Below are 22,421 nucleotides of genomic sequence, written 5' to 3'. Positions count from 1 at the left end.
TAGGACACATTTCTTTATACTTTGAAATATTTTTATTTTCTACATTGTAAGAAGCCAAAAGTAAATAATACTATGTTCAGTAATGTTTCAGTATTTTATCATATTTAAAAATGATCTAGATATCCAGTGAATTTTCATCATTTACCAAAACTAAGGGTTTAAGTTACTGAAGAGATTATGGAAACAAAGGAGACATACCATAAAAATTATTACTGAGAAGTTCACTTATGAAAATTTTATGGGATATTAAAGCAGTTAACTGTCATGGCAAGTTTCATAACATATACTTTAACTTTATTTAGTGGACAGTATCCCAGATCACTTTATTTGGATTAGTTTGTATTATGTTTCTGAGAGTTGAGAAATCTTAAATTTGTGCTTTTTTCTCTAAGCCAATTAAGTAGATCATTTTACAAATTATGGCAATATTCATCCAAAATACCATATATACATTGATATAACAAACACAAACAGATCCTGTTTAATTTCCATCCCCAAATTTTAGCCTTGGGAGGTTTTTTTTTTTTAATTGGAATATTTTACTGTGTTGTTAGTTCTTATACAGAACGTGTATCGGGTATTTGTATACATGTATCCTTTCGCTCCCTCTTGAGCCGGGCTTCTGCCCCACCCCTCTAGGTTGCAACAGAGCCCCCAGCTGAGCTCCCCATGTTACTCAGCAGCTTCCCACGAGCTGTCTTACATGTGGTAGTGTATATACGTCAGTTCATCCCACCCTCCCCTTCCCCCCACTCTGTGTCCACAAGTCCCTTTCTCTACATCTGCTTCTCTATCCCTGCCCTGCAAATAGGTTCATCATATATGCACTTACGATTCTTTTTAGATTTAGATTCTAGATTCCACATATATGCAATAACATACAATACTTGTTCTGACTGACTTCACTTTGTATGAGACTCCAGGTTCATCCACATCACTCCATATGACCCAAATTCATTCCTTTTTAAACCATGGGAGTTGTTACGTGTGTGAAAGTTGTTCAGTCACATGCAACTCTTGCAACCGCATGGACTGTAGCCTGCCTGGCTTCTCTGCCCGTGGACTTCTCCAGGCAAGAACACTGGAGTGGGTTGCCGTTTCTTCCTCCAGGGGATCTTCCCGACCCAGGTCTCCTGCACTGCAGGCAGATTCTTTACCATCTGAGCCACTAGGGAAGCCCAGGAATTTTTATAGGTCTGTATTTTTTAAAAAGCCTCTCCTGTTTCTGCTCCTTTTTTTCCCCCAGTCTCAGGTGATTGTGGACAGTGTTTTAGTTATCTCCTAGGATATGTACAGGGACAGAGGAAGAAAGTCAGTTTTCTGCTTGCTTATGTTTAAATAGAGTTGATTTACAGCATTAGCTTCCGGTGTACTACAAAGTGATTCAGTATTTATAGATTACACTCCATTTAAAGTTACTGCAAAATAATGGCTACATTTCCCTGTGATGAACAATACGGTCCTTGTTCCTTATTTTATCCAGAGTAGTTTGTACCTCTTAATCCCCAAACCTGGCTTGCTCCTTTCCTTCCTTCTCTCGTCTGGTAACCACTAATTTGTTCCCTGTATCTGAGTCCATTTCTGTTTTGTTTATACATTCATTTGTTTTTTTTAGATTCCAAAGTAAGTGATATGGTATTTGTCTTTTCTGATGGTACTCTCTAGGTCCATCCATGTTGTATCAAATGGCAGTGTTTCAGTCTTTTTTAATGGCTGAGTAATACTCCTAAGTAATATTCCATCTTATTTAGCCAGTTGTTTATTGATGGACACTTCTGTTGCTTCCATACCTTGGCAATTCTAAATAATGCTTCTTTGAACATTAAAATACATGTATCTTTTTAAATTACTGTTTTTCTACTATATTACTTACTATATTTATTAATATTCTATATATAGCAATATAGAGTATAGTAATACTATATAGCATTACTATACTAGAGTATAGTAATCTCTATATAGTAATATCTAGTATACTAATTAATACTCATCACATTCTGGGTATATACACCCAGATTAGAATTGCTGGTTACATGGTAGTTCTATATTTTAGAGGAACATCCGTATTGTAGGGAGCCTCCATTTTGTTTTCAGTAGTGGTTAGTTACATAAACGTCTGTTGACACCAGTAGTGTCAGACGGTCCCCTTTTCTCCTCTTCCTTGCCGTTATGACCTATAGTCTTTTTGATGATAGCCATTCTGACAGCTGTGAGGTGGTATCTCACTGTGCTTTTGGTTTGCATTTCTCTAATTAGAGATGTTAGCCTTCTATCTGTATGTCTTCTTTGGAAAATGTCTGTTCTGATCCTCTGCCCATTTTTCCTCAGGTTTCTTTGATATTGAGTTGTGTGTACTCCTTACAGTCTGGGTGTTTCTGGTCACATCATTTGCAAATATTTCTTCCCATTCAGTAGGTTATCTTTTTGTTGCTTATTTCCTCTTTCTAGGAGTCTGGAGGTACGTTTATTATCAGATGTCTAGAGTAATTATTTACAATTTCCTATCTTTAAATAGTTCTAACATCCTGATCTTTTACACTATCTGCAATCATTTTGAGGTGAATAGGGGAGGTCTGGGGGTTGGTAAAGAGAGGTGAACTTTTGAATTGTTTCTAGAGCCACATTTCTGATTTTGCAGAGACCAATTTGTAAAATATGGACAGTTTCTTATTTCCTCAAAAAACTAGATTGCAGCCTGAATGCTATCAAGGGCCTGACCCAACCATCCAGCTACATGAAGAAGATCTTTAACTATGAAGGAAATCAAAAGATGTTGCCTCTAAGAGACCCACGTTAGGGCAAAGGGCATGCACAGATTAAAAGTAAGGGGATGCAGGAGGATGCCATCGCAAGATGGCAGAGTAGAGGGCTGTGAGCTCACCCTCTTCCTGCAGAAACACCAAAACCACAACTAACTGGTGAACAACAATTTACAAAAAAAATTACTGGAACCTCCCAAAAAAGATATTCTACATCCAAAGACAAAAGCCACAATAAGATGGTAGGAGGGGCATTACTGCAAATCCCATACCTTCTGGGTGGGTGACCCACAAGCTTGGAAACAATTCTCCCGTGGAAGTTATCCCACAGGAGTAAAAGTTTTAAACCCCACATCAGCCTTCCCAGCCTGGGGGTCCAGCCCCCAGAGAATCTGGCTTTGAAGGCCAGTGGGGTTTGATCACAGTATTTCTACAAGATGGGGAGAAACACAAAGTCTGCTCTTAGAGGACACACACAAAGTCTCATGTATACAAAGACCCAGGGGAAAAGAGCAGTGACCTGATAAGAGACAGGGACAGACCTACCTGCTAGTACTGGATGGTCTCCTGCAGAGGTCAGGGAGAGAGGTAGTGGCGACCATGACTCACTGCAAGAACAAAGACACCGGCAGCAACGATTCTGGGATGTACTTACTAGCATGAATCCTCCCCGAGGCTGCATTAGCCCCTGCAGGCTCCAGTGCTGGGTTGCCTCAAGCCAAACCACCAACGGGGCAGGAACACAGCCCCACCCATCAGCAGACAAGCGGATTAAAGACTCCCTGAACATGGCCCTGTGCACCAGAGGGACAAAATCCAGCTCTACCCACCAGTGGACCAGAATCAGCCCTTCTCATCAGGAAGCCTGCACAAATGTCTCAGTCAGCCGCAACCACCAGAGGGCAGTCAGAAGAACTACAGTCCTGCGGCCTGTGGAACAGAAAAAGCAATCACAGAAAGTGAAAGTGAAGTCGCTCAGTCATGTCCAACTCTTTGAGACCCGGTGGACTGTAGCCTACCAGGCTTCTCCTTCCATGGGATTCTCCAGGCAAGAATACTGGAGTGGGTTGCCATTTCCTTCTCCAGGGGATCTTCCCAACCCAGGGATCGAACCCGGGTCTTCTGCATTGGAGGCAGACGCTTTAACCCCTGAGCCACAGGGAAGCCCCAAAAAGTTAGTCAAAATGAGATTGAAAAGGAATATGTCCCAGATAAAGGAACAAGATGACACCCAGAAGAACAACTAAGTGAAATAAAGATAGCCAACCTACTAAAAGAAGAATTCAGAATAATAGTGAAGATGATCAAAGATCTCAGAAAAAGAATGGAGGCAAGGCTTGAGAAAGATACAATAGATGTTTGCTGAAGACTGAGAAGAACTAAGGAGCAAACAGATGAACAATCTGAAATGAAAAATACACCAGAAGGAATCAATAGAATAAGTGAAGCAGAAGAACAGATAAGTGACCTGAAAGATAATAGTGAAAATCACTGCCACGGAACGTAACAAAAGACAAAGACAGTCTAAGAGACGTCCAGGACAATATTAAAGGCACCAATATTTGCATTACAGAGTTCCCAGAAGAAAAAGAGAGAAAGGATCTGAGAAAATATTTGAAGAGATAATAGCTGAAAAATTCCCTAACATGGGAAGGGAAATAGTCACCAACATCTAGGAAGAACAGAGAGTCCAGATAGGATAAACCTAAGTAGGAACATGTGTAAGGAACATGCTGAAACACATATTAGTCAAACAAAGATTGAATACAACGAAAGAAAAATTATGAACATTAAATATAAAAGCAACAAATGCCATCCAAGGGAACTCCCATAAGTTTATCAGCTGGTCTTTCAGCAGAAACTCTGCAAGCCAGAAGGGAGTGGCATGATATATTTAATACATGCAGAAAAGGCTGTTGACAAAATTCAGCATCCATTTATGATGAAAAGGCTCCAGAAAGTTTTTTCAGAGGAAACACACTATCAATATAACAAAGGCCATATATGGTAAAGCTACAGCTAACATCTTCAGTTCAGTCACGTCCAACTCTTTGTGACCCCATGGACTGCAGCACGCCAGGCCTCCCTGTCCATCACCAACTCCCCGAGTTTACTCAAATTCATGTCCATTGAGTCAGTGATGCCATCCAACCATCTCATCCTCTGTCGTCCCCTTCTCCTCCCACCTTCAATCTTTCCCAGCATCAGGGTCTTTTCCAATGAGTCAGTTCTTCGCATCAGGTGGCAAAGTATTGGAGCTTCAGCATCAGTCCTTCCAGTGAATAGTTAGGACTGATTTCCTTTAGGATGGACTGGTTGGATCTCCTTGCAGTCTAAGGGACCCTCAAGAGTCTTCTCCAACACCACAGTTCAAAAGCATCAATTCTTTGGTGCTCAGCTTTCTTTATAGTCCAACTCTCACATCCACACATGACTAGAAAAACCTTTGTTTTTGACTAGACAGACCTTTGTTGGCAAAGTAATGTCTCTGCTTTTTAATATGTTGTCTAGGTTGGCCATAACTTTTCTACCAAGGAGCAATCATTTTTTAATTTCATGACTGCAGTCACCATCTGCAGTGATTTTGGAGCCCCCCAAAATAGTCTGTCATTGTTTCCTATCTATTTGCCATGAAGTGATGGACCAGATGCCATAATCTTAGTTTTCTGAATGTTGAGTTTTAAGCCAACTTTTTCACTCTCCTCATTCACTTTCATCAAGAGGTTCTTTAGTTCTTCTTCACATTCTGCCATAAGGGTGGTGTCATCTGCATATTTGAGGTTACTGATATTTCTCCCAGCAATCTTGATTCCAGCTTGTGCTTCATCCAGCCCAGCATTTCTCATAATGTATCCTGCATATAAGTTAAATAATCAGGGTGACAATACACAGCCTTGATGTACTCCTTTCCCGATTTGGAACCAGTATGTTGTTCCATGTTCAGTTCTAACTGTTGCTTCTTGACCTGCATACAGATTTCTCAGGAGGTAGGTCGGGTGGTCTGATATTCCCATCTCTTGAAGAATTTTCCACATACTTAACAGTGAAAAGCTGAAAGCAGTCCCTCTAAACGGGAATAAGACTAGGATGCCCAATCTCACCAGTTTTATTTAACATAGTTTTGGAAGTCCTAATCATGGCAATCAGAGAATAAAAAGAAACAAAAGGACTCCAAGTTGGAAAAGACATTAAAATGTCACTGTTTGCTGTTGAAGTGATACTATACATAGAAAATCCTAAAGACACTACCAGAAACACTACTGAGCCCATCAATGAATTCATTAGAGTTGCTGGTTACAAAATTAATCCACATAAATCTGTTACATTCCTAGATACTTACAATGAAACAAAGAGAGAAATTAAAGAAGCAGTCCCATTTACCATCACAGCAAAAAGAATAAAATACCTAGGAATAAACCTACCTAAGGAGACAAAAAACCTTTACTCTGAAAACTGTGAGACACTGGTGAAAGAAATTGAAGATAACACAAACAGATGGGAAAATATACTATAGTCTTGGACTGGGAGCATCAATATTGTGAAAATGACTGTACTACACAAGCCACACTACACATTCATTGTGATCTGTATGAAATTACCAATGGCATCTTTTACAGAACTAGAACAAAGAGTCTTAAAGTTCATATGGAAACCCAAAAGACCCTGAGTAAGAGCAATCTTAAGAAAAACAGCTGAGAGAATCAGACTTCCTGATGTCAAGACTATATTATAAAGCTATAGTCATCAAGACAGTATGGTTCTGGCACAAAAGCAGACATATCATCAATGGAACAGGATAGAAGCCCAGAAACATAAACAATGGAGGAGAGACAGTCTATTCAATAAATGGTGCTGGGAAAACTGGACAGCTCCACGTAAAAAAAAATGAGAACATTTTTTAACACCATACAGAAGAATAAACTTGAAATGGATTAAAGGTCTAAATGAAAGGTCAGACACTATAAAACTCAGAGGAAAACATAGGCAGAACTCTGACATAATTCATAGCAATGCCTTTTTCAATCCATCTCTCAGAGTAATAGAAATAAGAACAAAAATAAGCAAATGGGACCCAATTAAACTCAAAATCTTTTGCACAGCAAAGGAAACCATAAGCAAAAAGAAAAGCAACCCACAGAATGGGAGAAAATATTTACAAATGAGAGTTGATGAGGGATTAATCTCCAAAACTTACTAACAGTTCATGGAGTTTAATATCAAAATAAACAACCCAATCAAAAACTGGGCAGAAGACCTAAATAGACATTTCTCCAAAGATGACATACAGATGGCAAAGAGGCATACTGGAAAGATGTTCAACTCACTAATTACAGAAATGCAAATCAGAACTACAATGAGGGCTTCCCTGGTGGTCCAGTGGTTAAGAATCTGCCTTGCAGTGCAAGGGACATAGGTTCGATCCCTGTCTGGGAAGATCCCACGTGCCACAGAGCAGTTAAGCATGTGTGCCACAACTACTGAGGCCCGAGCGTGCGAGAGCCTGTGCTCTGCAACAAGAGAAGCCACTGCAGTGAGAAGCCTGTGCACCACCACTGGAGAGCGGCTCCCACTTTCTGCAACTAGAGAAAGCCTGTTCGCAGCATCAAAGACCCAGTGTAGTCAATAAATAAATAAATTCTATTAAAAAAAAAACTACAACGAGATATCACTTTACAGCAGTCAAAATGGCTGTCATCAACAAACCCACAAACAGTAAGTGCTGGAAAGGGTGTGGAGAGAAGGGAGCCCTCCTCCACTGTTGGTCAGAATGTACACTGAGACAGGCACTGTGAACAGTATAGGTGTTCCTTAAAAACTCAAAATAGAGATACTCGATGATCCTGCAATTCCACCCTGGGCATGTATTTGGAGAACAATAGTCTGAAAGAGTACATGCACCCAGTGTCCACTACAGTTCTATTTACCAGTGCCAAGACATGGAAACAACCTAAATGTCCACTGACAGATGAGTGGATATAGACGATTTGGTGCACACACACAGGCATATTACTCAGCCATTACAGAAATGAAATAATGCCATTTGCAGCAACATGGATGGACCTAGAGATTGTCATACTGAGTGAAATAAGTCAGACAAAAAAAGACAAATACCATATATTGCTTTTATGTGGAATCTAAAAAAAAAAGTATTCAAATGAAAGGGAATGGACAAAGATACTCCATCCAAACAGAAACGACAAAACAGGGATTGCAATTCTCATATCATACAAAATGGACTTTAAAACAAGATTATAAAGAAAGATAAGGAAGGACATTAATGATAAAAGCCTCAATACATGGAAAGGATAAGACACTTATCAACATATATGCACCTAATATAGGAGAACCCAAATGTATAAAACAAATACTAACAGATTCAAAGAGAGAGAATGAAAGGACCACAGTAAGAGACCTTAACACCCCTCTCACATCAATGGGCAGACCTTTGAGATAGAAAGTGAATAAGGCAACAGAGATCCTAAATGATAAAATAGCAGTTAGACTTAATTGATGTCTTCAGAACATAACATCCAAAAACAAACAAACAAAAAAACCAAAATACATTCTTTTCAAGTGGACATGAAATATTCTCTAGGGTTGACTGCATCCTAGGACACAAAACAAGCCTCAACAAATTTAAGAGTATAGAATTATTTCAAGCATCTTTTCTGATCATAATGGCATGAAACTAAAAGTCAACCACAAAAAAACAAGAAAAAAAAATTACATGCAGACTAAACAATATGCTACTAAAAACCAAGTGGTCAGCAAAATCGAAGAAGTGAAGTACTTTGAGGCAAATGACAATGAAAGCAGAACCATATAAAATCTATGGGATGCAGCGAAAGCGGTTCTTAGAGGGACGTTCACAGCAATACAGGCTTCTTTAAGAAACAGGAAAATATAACAACTTAATCCACCACTTAAAGAACTAGAAAAAGAACTAACAAAATATCACAAGGAGATGATAATAAAACTCAGAAGTAAAATAGATATAAGAAACATAAGAAAAGATCAATAAAACCAAGAGCTGGTTCTTTGAAAGGTAAACAAAATTGGCCAGGCTTACTAATAAGAAAAGAGGGAAGACCCAAATAAAATATGAAAGAGAAGAAATCACAACTGATGCCGCAGGCGGAGGAAAGGTAAGAATAGTATAAACAGTTGCTGTCTAGTCACTAAGCTGTGTCTGACTCTTCGCAACCCCATTTTTGGGGTTGCAGCAAGCCAGACTTCCCTCTCCTCCAGTGTCTCCCAGAGTTTGCTCAAGTTTATGTCCATTGAGTCAGTGATGCTATATAAACATCTCATCCTCTGCTGCCCTCTTCTTTACTTTGTTCTACTGTGAACGTACTGTGTTCTACTGTGAACAATCATGTCAACAAATTTGACAGCCTAGAAGAAATGGATCAATTTTTAGAACAACAGCCCACCAAAACTGAATCAAGAAGAAATAGATAACCTGAGCAAACCAATCACTAGAAATGAAATAGAATCTAATTTTAAAAACTCCCTTTAAACAAGAGCCCAGAACCAAATAGCTCACTGGGGAATTGTACCAAACATACCAAGAAGAAATCACATTGATCCTTCCCAGACTCTTCCAAAAGATTGAAGAGGAAAGAATACTCCCAAAGATATTCTTCGAAAGCACCATCACTTTGACACCAAAACCAAACAAAGACAACCAAAAAAGAAAATTACAGGCAAATACCTTTGATGAATAGAGACACAGAACTTCTCAACAACACGTTAGCAAAGCGAGTCCAACAACACGTGCAGAAAGGCACACACCACGACCAGTCTGGATTCATCTCAGGGTCACAGGATGATTCCGCTTCTGAAAATCAGTGGGATGCAGCACATCTGGATGACAGTAAAAGTGACTGGTGAAAGGAATCCAGATTGGAAGAGAAGAAATCAAACTGTTTGCTGATGACGTGGTACTATATACTCAGAAGATCCTAAAGACGCTACCAGGAAGCCATAAACAAAATGAAACACAACCTGCAGACTAGGAGAAAATATTTCTCCCAGTGATGAACTAGGAGATGTGACTGACAGAGGGTTAATATCCAAAATATACAAACAGCTCATACAGGTCAACAACAAAAAAACAATCAACCCGATTGAAAAATGGGCAGGAGACCTCAGTAGACATTTCTCCTAAGACAACGTACATATGGCCAATCGGCACACAAAAAGATGCTCAGTGTCACTAACTATTAGAGAAATGCAAATCACAACCAGAGTGAGGTACCCCCTCACACCAGTCAGCCTGGCCGTCATTAAAAATTCTACGGATAAAGAATGCTGGAAAGGGTGTAGTGAAAAGGGAGCGCTCTTACACTGTTGCTGGGAATGTAAATTGATACAGCCACTATGGAAAACAGTATGGAGGTTCCTCAAAAAACTAAAAATACAGTTGCCAAAATATCCAGAATCCCTTTCTTGGGCATATAGCCAGACAAAACTATTAATTTGAAAAGACACCCAAGACCCCTGCTTACACAGCAGCATATTTATTATAGCTGAGACATCAGTTCAGTCACTCAGTCGTGTCCGACTCTCTGCGACCCCATGGACTGCAGCACACCGGGCCTCCCTGTCCATCACCAGCTCCCAGGGTTTACTCAAACTCATGTCCATTGAGTCGGTGATGCCATCCAACCATCTCATCCTCTGCCGTCCCCTTCTCCTCCCGGCCTTCAGTCTTTCCAAGCATCAGGATCTTTTCAAATCAGTCAGTTCTTCACATTACTGCTACTGCTAACTCACTTCAGTCGTGTCCGACTCTGTGTGACCCCATAGGTGGCAGCCCACCAGGCTCCCCCATCCCTGAGATTCTCCAGTCAAGAACACTGGAGTGGGTTGCCATTTCCTTCTCCAATGCATGAAAGTGAAAAGTGAAAGTGAAGTCGCTCAGTCGTGTCCGACTCTTAGCAACCCCATGGACTGCAGCCCACCACGCTCCTCTGTCCATGGGATTTTCCAGGCAAGAGTACTGGAGTGGGGTGCCATTGCCTTCTCCATCTTCACATTAGGTGGCCCAAGTATTGGAGTTTCAGCTTCAGCATCAGTCCTTCGAATGAATATTCAGGGCTGATTTCCTTTAGGATGGACTGGTTGGATCTCCTTGCAGTCCAAGCGCCTCTCAGAGGAGTCTCTTCCAACACCACAGTTCAAAAGCATGAATTCTTTGGTGCTCAGCTTTATTTATAGTCCAACTCTCACATCCATACATGACTACTGGGAATACCATAGCTTTAACCACATGGAACTTTGTTGGCAAAGTAATGTTTCTGTTTTTAAATATGCTGTCTAGGTTGGTCATAACTTTTTTTCCAAGGAGTACGCGTCTTTTAATTTCATGGCTGCAATCACCATCTGCAGTGATTTTGGAGCCCAGAAAAATAAAGTCTGACACTGTCTCCACTGTTTCCCCATCTATGTGACATGAAGTGATGGGCCCGAATGCCATGATCTTAGTTTTCTGAATGTTGAGCTTTAAGCCAACTTTTTCACTCTCCTCTTTCACTTTCATCAAAAGGTTCTTTAGTTCTTCACTTTCTGCCATAAGGCTGGTGTTATCTGCATATCTGAAGTTATTGATATTTCTCCTGGCAGTCTTGATTCCAGCTTGTGCTTCCTCCAGCCCAGCGTTTCTCATGATGTACTCTGCATATAAGTTAAATAAGCAGGGTGACAATATACAGCCTTGATGTACTCCTTTCTTGATTTGTAGCCAGTCTGTTGTTTCATGTCCAGTTCTAACTGTTGTTTCCTGACCTGCATACAGATTTCTCAAGAGGCAGGTCAAGTGCTCTGGTATTCCTGTCTCTTTCAGAATTTTCCAGTTTATTGTGATCCACACAGTCAAAGGCTTTGGCATAGTCAATAAAGCAGAAATACATGTTTTTCTGGAACTCTCTTGCTTTTTTGATGTTCCAGAAGATGTTGGCAATTTGATCTCTGTTTCCTCTGCCTTTTCTGAATCCAGCTTGAACATCTGGAAGTTCACAGTTCACATACTGTTAAAGCTAGGCTTGGAGAATTTTGAGCATTACTTTGCTAGTGTGTGAGATGAGTGCAATTCTGCATTAGTTTGAGCATTCTTTGGCATTGCCTTTATTTGGGATTGGAATGAAAACTGACCTTTTCCAGTCCTGTGGCCACTGCTGAGTTGTCCAAATTTGCTGGCATATTGAGTGCAGCACTTTCACAGCATTATCTTTTAGGATTTGAAATAGCTCAACTGGAATTCCATCACCTCCCCTAGCTTTGTTCATAGTGATGCTTCCTAAGGCCCACTTGACTTCACATTCCAGGATGTCTGGCTCTAGGTGAGTGATCACACCATCGTGATTATCTGGGTCTGAAGATCTTTTTCGTACAGTTCTTCTGTGTATTCTTGCCATCTCTTAATATCTTCTGTTTCTGTTAGGTCTGTACCACTTCTGTCCTTATTGTCCCATCTTTTCATGAAATGTTCCCTTGGTATCTGTAATTTTCTTGAAGAGATCTCTAGTCTTTCCCATTCTATTGTTTTCCTCTATTTCTTTGCACTGATCACTGAGGAAGGCTTTCTTATCTCTCCTTGCTGTTCTTTGGAAGTCTGCATTCAAATGGATATATCTTTCCTTTTCTCCTTTGCTTTTTGCTTCTCTGAGCTGAGACTTGGAAACAACCTCAATGTCCATTGACAGATGAGTGGATAAAGAAGTTGCCGTGTGTGTGTGTGTGTATATATACACACACACACACATACACATACCCCGGAATATTACTTAGCCAAAAAAAGTGAAATAATTGCATTTGCAGCAACATGGATGAACCTGGAGGTTATCATACGAGGTGAAACAGGTCAGAAAGAGGAAGACCTGTAGACGTATGCAACCCCAAGGCTGGCTGTTGTGCCCCTCTGTGTCTTTTTCCTGTTGTCTTTCCATAGGCAGCATAAGACACTTGTTTAGCGTTAGCACTCTTCATGTGTTTTTCAAAAACAGAAGTTTTCTCCAGTTTAAAGGATCCACCTGGCCACTGACAGACAGGGTCTTAATGGTGACTGTAACCTGCAACCCTTTTTATGGCTTAACCATGAATGACCATAAGAAGTGTCCAAAAAGAGTGCAAAAGACGTAGCTTTCAGAAGATCCACAAAGTTTACTCACAGAGCTAGCCAAAGAAAGCAAAGTGCTTCGTGGTCACAGGCAGTGAGAATGGGGCAGTGAAGATGGAGTCTCCCGTCTCCCACCAGAGCGTGTGATGCCGCCAGTTGCCGGCCTGCCCTCCGCTGCACTCACAGGAGCTCCTGGAGCGGGACTTCCCTGCACCAAGAAGACAGTGAAGCTTGAGCCAACAAAGGCCCCTGTGGGCTGGGACACCTTAAAGCCAGCTCCCTAAGAGCTGGCACAGCTGGACAGAGATCGCTGCTTATCACTTCTTGTCTCAGATCCTGAGTTTTCTTGATGCCCATCAGATTCAAGCTGATACTTAATCTTCTGGCTGGCTTCTCGCTGGTTAAGCCACAGAGAGTCACAAACCCATACCAGTCACAAAGCCAAGCTCTCAAGACATAGAACAAGGGGAAACCTCATCTGTTTAAATAAAGGGGACCCACTGCAGTGTGTCTCAACAAATGCACATCTATTAGAACCATGAAGTCACCAGTCTCTGAGGCCAGTGGGCTCGAACAATGGGCGTAAATTAGAACCTCCCCTGGTGGCTCAGCTGGTAAAGAATCCGTCTGTAATGCAGGAGACCCTGGCTCGATCCCTGGATTGGGAAGATCCCCTGGAAGAGAGCATGGCAACCATTCCAGTATTCTTGCCTGGAGAATCCCCATGGACAGAGGAGCCTGGCAGGCTAGAGTCCATGGGGTTGCAAAGAGCTGGATACAACTAAGCGACTAGGCACACAGCACACACTGCATTTCCACTCTTTGGTTTTCCTCCTTATGAGAAGTGACACAAAAGCTACAGACAGAAGCAAATAGCCGTGTTTGGGGAGAACTGGATCAACAGAAAACAAGAGTACTCAGAAGATATCTTTTCCAGAGTCACTGTAGCTAAGGCACTAGTTCACACAAAATTTTTTCTCCTGCTTCTGAATTTAGAAAAGGACTCTCCCCACTCTCACTTCCACTGAACCTGCAGGCAGAGACCCAGGAGACTGACGTGGTAAGGATTCTGACCCTTGGCTGGCTCTTGTCAGAGGTCCCAGGATCTCCCACCTGCAGCGACGGGAGGCCTCCATATGCACCAAACTGCAGGGGTAGCAAAAACTTTCCCTTCTTGGTTCTTTGGCTTCTCTATAATTTACTGACATAAGATGTTAACAGGTGATAAACTAGTTTTGTAGATACAGGAACCCCATAAAAACAAGACTCATTGGCGGTCAATGAGCTGAGGCCTCTGTAGTGTCCTGAACTGAGGGAAGGGATGGGGCCTGAAGCTTCAGAGGTGAAGAGGGCAGTTCACAAGGAGATGAGACGAGCAGACTTTCACCCTGCCACACAGATAAAAAAAGTTATGTCTGGTAAGAGGCTGTCTGGTGCAGGCCCCAGTCTCAGTTCTTTAAGGCAGTTAAGGATGAGGTAAAAGGCTTTCCCGGGTTTGCTGGGTCTTGATTTCCTTCAGCTCAAAATAACCCATGTGCCAAAGTGGTTCACTAGGGGGGCCATATTCTGCTCCCCTTCAACAAAATATGTGCTTATTGTAGAAAAATCAGAAAACAAAGGGGGGGAAAAACCCCAGCAGTTTCCCTAAACCTCATTACCTCCCAAATCTTATTTATTTGTGTGCTTATGTTTTCTCTTACTAAAATAAGACACTGCACATAATGCTGTACAGCAGTCACTCGTCCATCCACACATCTTTAACATTCTTCCACATTTTAAATAAGTTTACTATTTTGTCATTTTATATAGTACAGCTATGGCGTAACATCCAATTTTTGGACATATAAGTTGCATCCAGGTTTTCAGTATGAGCAATGTGATAAACATTCTCTTACCTCTGTTTGCACATATCCTTAATTGTTTCACTGGGATAGAAGTAGAATTGTTACATCAGTTTACTCACATTTTTTTTTAATGCTTTTGAAATCTACTGCCAAATTGTCTTTCAGAAATGTATGTAGCAATAGCAATATAGTTATAGTACCAGCTTCACCTTACCCTAATGTTAAGTATTTTAGTCTCTCTCTAAACTTGGCCACCTCGTGCGAAGAGTTGACTCATTGGAAAAGACCCTGATGCTGGGAGGGACTGGGGGCAGGAGGAGAAGGGGACGACAGAGGATGAAATGGTTGGATGGCATCACCGACTCGATGCACATGAGTTTGGGTGAACTCCGGGAGTTGGTGATGGACAGGGAGGCCTGGCGTGCTGCAGTTCATGGGGTCGCAAAGAGTTGGACACGACTGAGCAACTGAACTGAACTGAAACTTGGCCAATTTCGAGAAAAGTTGTATACATCTTAAAATCTTACATTTCTCTGATTACAGTGTAGTGGTTGATCATTGTCCTCTGTATTTTCTCTTTTCCAATTTGCCTGTTCATCCTCTGTGTTCCTTTTCTGTTGTAGTGTTCAACTTTTAAAAACTCTTATAAGAACTTTTATAAGAACTGTCTTTTGTTTCTTAAAAACTTGTTTGCAGCAATCCATTGTTTATGTTTTGTAAGTTCAGCATTTATAAGTATTAAATGTTATCTCATTTTTTTTTTTTTTAAGGTATGAAAGCTTTCAAAATCCAAAGAAGAGAAAAAATCAAAGTGGAACAGTGTTTCGACCTGGACAGAAAGTAACCCTGGCATAAAACATGCTTCTGATTTTGCGTACGTGTGTGTATGTGGTGTTTGTCCCTGTGTTGTAACACTGAAAATGGTGTCTGTACGTGTCTTTTTAATTTAACTTGTTAATCTATAAAAACAAAGATTGGTAAACCTGTTATCTAATGATCAGGATTATTTGACAGTAATACTTTAAAATAAATTGAGATATTTATAACAGATTCTGTATTTTATTTCCTATATATGTAAATTCTTACTGAAATAATATTGGCCACATGGAATAACTGATTTTTTTTCTCCTTTGAAGAAGAGAGAATGTAATTAAATACATTTCTTAGAATTCACGGTTGCATATTCAACATCTTTCTTTCATTTGATAAGTTTTGTGCACCTTGATTATTTTGGAAATAAAAAATTCAGTTATCTACTGATCCACTGATCTGTTCTTTTTATCTGAAAATGTAGAATTTGCACACAATTTAAGTAAACTGAGTTGTTCCTTGAATCAGAAGTGAAATGACGTCCCCTAACACACTACATGCAGCTGCAAGGCCAGGAGCTTGAATGATGTGCAGTCCTCCCCGCCAGCTCCATGACAGACCTATCCTGCCATGCTGTGATCTATGAATAATTTGTAATGTCACTACCATCAACACAGGCTGTATAGCATAATGTGGTAAGGGGAAAGGAGAAAGGTCAGTAGAATACGCAAATAAATACATAAGAGAGCAAATAGAAATCTATCAGCTGTAACCACTGCCCTTCTTGCAACTAATCATTTGGTCATGACTGATAGGTTTTATTTCTCTTCCATTATTTATTCCATGTTCTCTGACTTCAGCCCTCACGTTAGTGGATTAGAAGCTTCCCTGGTGGCTCAGCTGATAAAGAATCTGCCTGCAAGGTGGGAGACCTGGGTTCGATCCCTGGCTTGGAGAAGAACCTCTGGAGAAGGGAATGGCACCCCACTCCAGTATTCTTGCCTGGAGAATCCCATGAACAGAGAAGCCTGGTGGGGTACAGTCCATAGCATCACAAAGAGGAGGACACGACCAAGCGGCTAACATTTAGTGGATTAGAGGCCTTTATAAGTAGGGTGGTCTAAGCTGTCGTTTCCATCTTTGCCTCTGGTGACCTGAGACTGCAGGTGTCCTCCATTAAATTAGCCATGCACACTCGGTATCAGAAGCTTCCAGCCGTTCTTCTCCCATCACCCATTGTATAGCATCAGCTTCGTATTCACTCAGCCAACATTGTAAATCCTCCCCTTTCAAACCACCGGAATCATCACTACGTTCCCCTCCCAGAAGCATGTCTCCTTTGCTTACCTCTAAATCCACAAAGCCCAGAATCACAAGAAGGGCAAGCAAAGATGTTTGAGTCACTAGGAATTAACTGAGACATGTCATTCTCCCTCGCACTTTGGTTCCCAGCTCCTTAGCGCCTTCTATTAAGGCCACGGGCACTGGTTCACAGTACGTATACTGTGTACTGCATCTTGCAGAAAGCAACTCCAACTTCACAGTCAGTTATCTCCCCAGAAGCCTAGCTGTTTCCGGGTGAGGGGAATTTACGTTCAGTCTAGGGAATTCACTATAAAGTGAGTTTTGTGATCAGGAGCAAATGCCGTAAGGCATAGTGTAATAGTGTGAGAGTGTGTGGTGAGTTCGTGAAAGAAATGCTGGGCTGGAAGAAGCACAAGCTGGAATCCAGATTGCCTGGAGAAACATCAGTAACTCAGATAATGCAGATGACACCACCGTTATGGCAGAAAGTGAAGAAGAACTAAAGAGCCTCTTGATGAAAGTGAAAGAGGAGAGTGAAAAAGTTGGCTTAAAGCTTAAAGTTGGCTTAGTTTAGAAAACTAAGATCATGGCCTCTGGTCCCATCACTGCATATGGTGACTGCAGTCATGAAATTAAAAGATGCTTGCTCCTTGGAAGAAAAGTTACAATCAACCTAGACAGCATATTAAAAATACAGAGACATTACTTTGTCAACAAAGTTCTGTCTAGTCAAAGCTATAGTTTTCCCAGTAGTCATGTATGGATGTGAGAGTTGGACTATAAAGAAAGGTGAGTGTCAAGGAATTGATGCTTTTGAACTGTGGTGTTGGAAGAGACTCTTGAGAGTCCCTTGGACTGCAAGGAGATCCAACCAGTCCATCCTAAAGGTGATCAGCCCTGAATATTCCTTAGAAGGACTAATGCTTAAGCTGAAACTAATACTTTGGGCACCTAATGTGAAGAACTGACTCATTTGAAAAGACCCTGATGCTGGGAAAGATTGAAGGCGGGAGGAGAAGGGGACGACAGAGGATGAGATGGTTGGATGGCATCACCGACTCAATGGACATGAGTTTGGGGTAAACTCTGGGAGTTGGTGATGGACAGGGAGGCCTGGCATGCTGCAGTCCATGGGGTCACAGAGTCGGACACGACTGAGCGACTGAACTGACTGAACCTGGCTTCCCAGGTTGCTCTAGCAGCAAAGCATCTGCCTGCAAATGCAGGAGACCTAAGAGACTAGGGTTTGATCCCTGGATTAGGAAGATCCCCTGGAGGAGCACATGGCCTGGCAGGCTGTAGTCCATAGGGTCACAAAGAGTCAGACAGGAGTCCTTCTTAGCCTAGCACCCAAGGTCTCTACCTCCAAATATATTCTTTAGATTTTGCATAAAAAAGAAAAATACGTAGTTCTTGTCTGAGCCTCCTCCTTCTACACTGACTTATTGTTGTCTCCCCGGGGCATGTAGGGACAGGACAATAAAAGGAGCTTCCTTTTACAAGGCTGATCCCATGCAGATAGAGTATTGGGTATTCAAGCAAGGGACACCGGCTGGGCCACTATCAAGCAAGATTTCAAAAGGCTGGGGATAAAAGGGACTCCAGTTTCTTCCATGTGTCCACATCCCACCAGGAATTCAACTCTTCCAATCAATACCTGTTGAGGTCCTTTAATGGACCAGAACCTGGTGGTCCAGAGTCGACGATAAGAAAGTAAAAATAAAAAAGGCTGATATTCCTTGGTTTATGCAGAAAACCAATAAAGCCCTTGATACAGGGCTTGCATCGCTCATGAAGGCACTGGGCACTCTCTCGGGGGGGTGAAGTCATAGTGTGCCTTCTGGAGAGGGTCTTAGAAGCCTGGGTGGGAGAGCACAACGCGTTTCTACACTCCAGAGAATTAGCTGGAAAGAGAGAGAGAGAAAGACAGACAGACACGGGGACCCAAGCTCTGATGGAAAAAGGGTGTTTTATTCAACACAGTGTGGGTATATACACTGTCTTACAAGGTAGCTTCATTCAGCAAAGATAAAGATCAAAAGCCAGACTTACAATGTATCAAGGAAACATAAGGCAATACATATCAAAGAGAGAGGGTTGTAAATAATCACTTTTACTGTATGGTTCATAAAAAGGAAGAGGATCGTAAATAGTTACTTATCACCTTATGAAGGAAATGCATGCATTCCTCAGCCGGGAGCGGTTTGCCACCCCTCTTAATCCCTGAATATTCAGGAATTAATAAGGAACAGAGGATTCATGACAGATCCAAACAGCACACAAGAAGCCTCCTGTTAAATGCTTACTGACAAATACCTAACTTTTTCATAAGAGATCTAAAATGGCTGCGAACAAATAATGCCATCCAGTAAACTATGGGATCAGACTCCTGTTTTTGTGCCAGAATTTGGCACAAAAACAAAAATATACATCAATGGAACAGAATAGGAAGCCCAGAGATAAACCCACACACTTATGGTCACTTGCTCTATGACAAAGGAGGCAAGAACATACAACAGATAAAAGACAGTGTCTTCAATAAGTGGTGTTGGAAAATGGGACAGCTATGTGTAATAGAATGAAATGAGACATTCTCTAACAGCATATGCAAAAATAAAATTAAAAGAGAACCCTTTTACGCTGTTAGTGGGAATGAATTGGTACAGCCACTACAGAGAACAGTATGGAAGTTCCTTAAAAAACTAAAAATAGAACTACCATATGATCTAGCAATCCCATGCCTGGGCTATATCCGTAGAAAACCATACTTCAAAAAGATACATGTCCCTCAATGTTCATTGCACCACTATTTACAACAGCCAAGGAAGCAACCTAAATGTCTATCAACAGAGCAATGGATAAAGAAGGTGTGATATATACATACAGAGGCATATCACTCAGCTATAAAAAAGAATAAGACAATGGCATTTCTAGCAACATGATGGAAGAAGAGTTATGACCAACCTAGACAGCATATTCAAAAGCAGAGACATTACTTTGCCAACAAAGGTCTGTCTAGTCAGTTCAGTTGCTCAGTCACTCAGTCATGTCCGACTCTTTGCGACCCCATGAATCGCAGCACGCCAGGCCTCCCTGTCCATCACCAACTCCTGGAGTTCTCTCAGACTCATGTCCATTGAGTCAGTGATGCCATTCAGCCATCTCATCCTCTGTCGTCCCCTTCTCCTCCTGCCCACAATCCCTCCCAGCATCAGAGTCTTTTCCAATGAGTCAACTCTTCGCATGAGGTGGCCAAAGTACTGGAGTTTCTGCTTTAGCATCATTCCTTCCAAAGAAATCCCAGGGCTGATCTTCAGAATGGACTGGTTGGATCTCCTTGCAGTCCAAGGGACTCTCAAGAGTCTTCTCCAACACCACAGTTCAAAAGCATCAATTCTTCGGTGCTCAGCCTTCTTCACAGTCCAACTCTCACATCCATACAAGGCTATGGTTTTTCCAGTGGTCATGTATGGATGTGAGAGTTGAACTATAAAGAAAGCTGAGCACAGAAGAATTAATGCTTTTGAACTGTGGTGTTGAAGGAGACTCCTGAGTGTCCCTTGGACTGCAAGGAGATCCAACCAGTCCATCCTAAGGATCAGTCCTGGGTGTTCATTGGAAGGACTGATGTTGAAGCTGAAACTCCAATACTTTGGCCACTTGATGAGAAGAACTGACTCATTGGAAAAGACCCTGATGCTGGGAAAGGTTGAAGGCGGGAAGAGAAGGGGACGACAGAGGATGAGATGGTTGGATGGCATCACCAACTCGATGGACATGAGTTTGAGTAAGCTCTAGGTGTTGGCGATGGAGGGAAGCCTGGCATGCTGCAGTCCATGGGGTCGCAGAGTTGGATACGACTGAGCAACTGAACTGAACTGATGGACCTAGAGATTATCATAGAAAGCAAAATAAGTCAAAGATAAATATCATATGATATCACTTATATGTGGAATCTAAAAATGTGATGCAAATGAACTTATTTATGAAAAGAGTCACAGACTTAGAAAACAAAAAACTTATGGTTATCAAGAGGGAAAGGGGGGAGGAATAAATTAGGAATTTAGGGTTAACATATATACTATTATATATAAAATATATAATAAACAAGGATCTATGGTATAGCAGATACCATAGCACAGAGAACTCAACTCTATACTATGTAATAACCTATACGGGAAAATAATCTGCAAAACAATGGATATATTATTATTAACTGAATCAAAAAGATTCGACACTGAAAGACGAACCCCCCAGGTTGGTAGGTGGCCAATAGGCCAATATGCTACTGGGAAGAGCAGAGAAACAGCTCCAGAAGGAATGAAGAGGCTGAGCCAAGGCAGAAACAACGCCCGCTAGTGGATGTGTGATGGCGAAAGTCAAGTCCGATGCTCTAAAAAACAATATTGCATAGGAACCTGGAATCTTAGTTCCATGAATCAAGGCAAATTAGAAGAGGTCATACTGAAGATGCCAAGACTGAACATCAACATTTTAGGAATCAGTGAACTAAAATGGACTGGAATGGGTGAATTTAACTCAAATGACCATTATATCTACTACTGTGGGCAAGAATCCCTTAGAAGAAATGGATTAGCCATCATAATCAACAAGGAGAGTCTGAAATGCAGTACATGGGTGTAATCTCAAAAACGACAGAATGAAAAAAAAAAGAATGATCTCAGTTCGTTTCCAAGGCAAACCATTCAATGTCACAGTAATCGTCTGTGCCCCAACCACCAATGCCAAAGACGCTGAAGTTGAACTGTTCTATGAAGACCTGCAAGACCTTCTAGAACTAACACCAAAAAAGATGTTCTTTTCATTACAGGGGACTGGAATGCAAAAGTAGGAAGTCAAGAGACACCTGGAATAACAGGCAAGTTTGGCCTTGGCGTACAAAATGGAGAACAGTTTGCCAAGAAAACGCACTGGTCATAGGAAACACCATCTTCCACCAACACAAGAAACAACTCTATCCATGGATATCACCAGATGGTTAATACTGAAATCAGATTGATTATGTTCTTTGCAGCTGAAGATGGAGAAGCTCTATGCAGTCAGCTAAAAGAAGACTTGGGAACTGTCTGTGGCTCAGATCATGAGTTCCTTATTGCAAAATTCAGACCTAAATTGATGCAAGTAGGGAAAACCACTAGGTCATTCAGGTATGACCTAAATGAAATCCCTTATGATTATACAGTGGAAGTGACAAATAGATTCAAGGAAGTAGATCTGATAGAGTGCATGAAGACTATAACCAAAGCAATCTACACATTCAATGCAATCCCTATCAAAATTCCAATGGCATTTTTCACAGAAGTAGAACAAGCAATCCTATAACTTATATGAAACCACAAAAGACTTCAAAGAACCAAAGGATCTTAAACTTATCTGGAGGCATCATATTCTCTGATTTAAAACTATAATATAGTAATCAAAACAGTAATAGTACTGCCATAAAGACAGACATGGTTCAATGGAACCTAACAGAGAGCCCAGAAACAAACCCACATATTTATGGTCAATTTACGACAAAGCCAAGAACATGCCATAGTGAAAGGACAGTATCTTCAATAAATG

The 22,421-nt window shown here is 41.2% G+C and overlaps 1 protein-coding gene and 1 non-coding gene across 3 annotated transcripts in view; one reads left to right on the top strand and one right to left on the bottom strand.

Moving 5' to 3' along the window:
- Window positions 1-15,983, top strand: part of PEX1 (peroxisomal biogenesis factor 1) — an 81,489-nt gene extending 65,506 nt beyond the window's left edge. For both annotated transcript variants that reach the window (XM_019959668.2, XM_070787474.1), the window contains one exon: window positions 15,494-15,983. In XM_019959668.2, the coding sequence (XP_019815227.2) occupies window positions 15,494-15,578 (85 nt within the window). In that variant the 3' untranslated portion in view covers window positions 15,579-15,983. The remainder of the gene's footprint in view (window positions 1-15,493) is intronic.
- On the bottom strand, window positions 3,851-3,923 carry TRNAW-CCA (transfer RNA tryptophan (anticodon CCA)). Its single transcript has one exon. It is a non-coding gene; the product is annotated as a tRNA-Trp (tRNA).
- Window positions 15,984-22,421: the final 6,438 nt, after the last annotated feature.

The sequence above is a fragment of the Bos indicus genome, chromosome 4 (assembly GCF_029378745.1).
Source record: "Bos indicus isolate NIAB-ARS_2022 breed Sahiwal x Tharparkar chromosome 4, NIAB-ARS_B.indTharparkar_mat_pri_1.0, whole genome shotgun sequence".
Classification (NCBI taxonomy): domain Eukaryota; kingdom Metazoa; phylum Chordata; class Mammalia; order Artiodactyla; family Bovidae; genus Bos; species Bos indicus.
The sequence above is the reverse complement of the archived record's forward strand: the minus strand, read 5'-3'. Positions and strand labels throughout refer to the sequence as shown.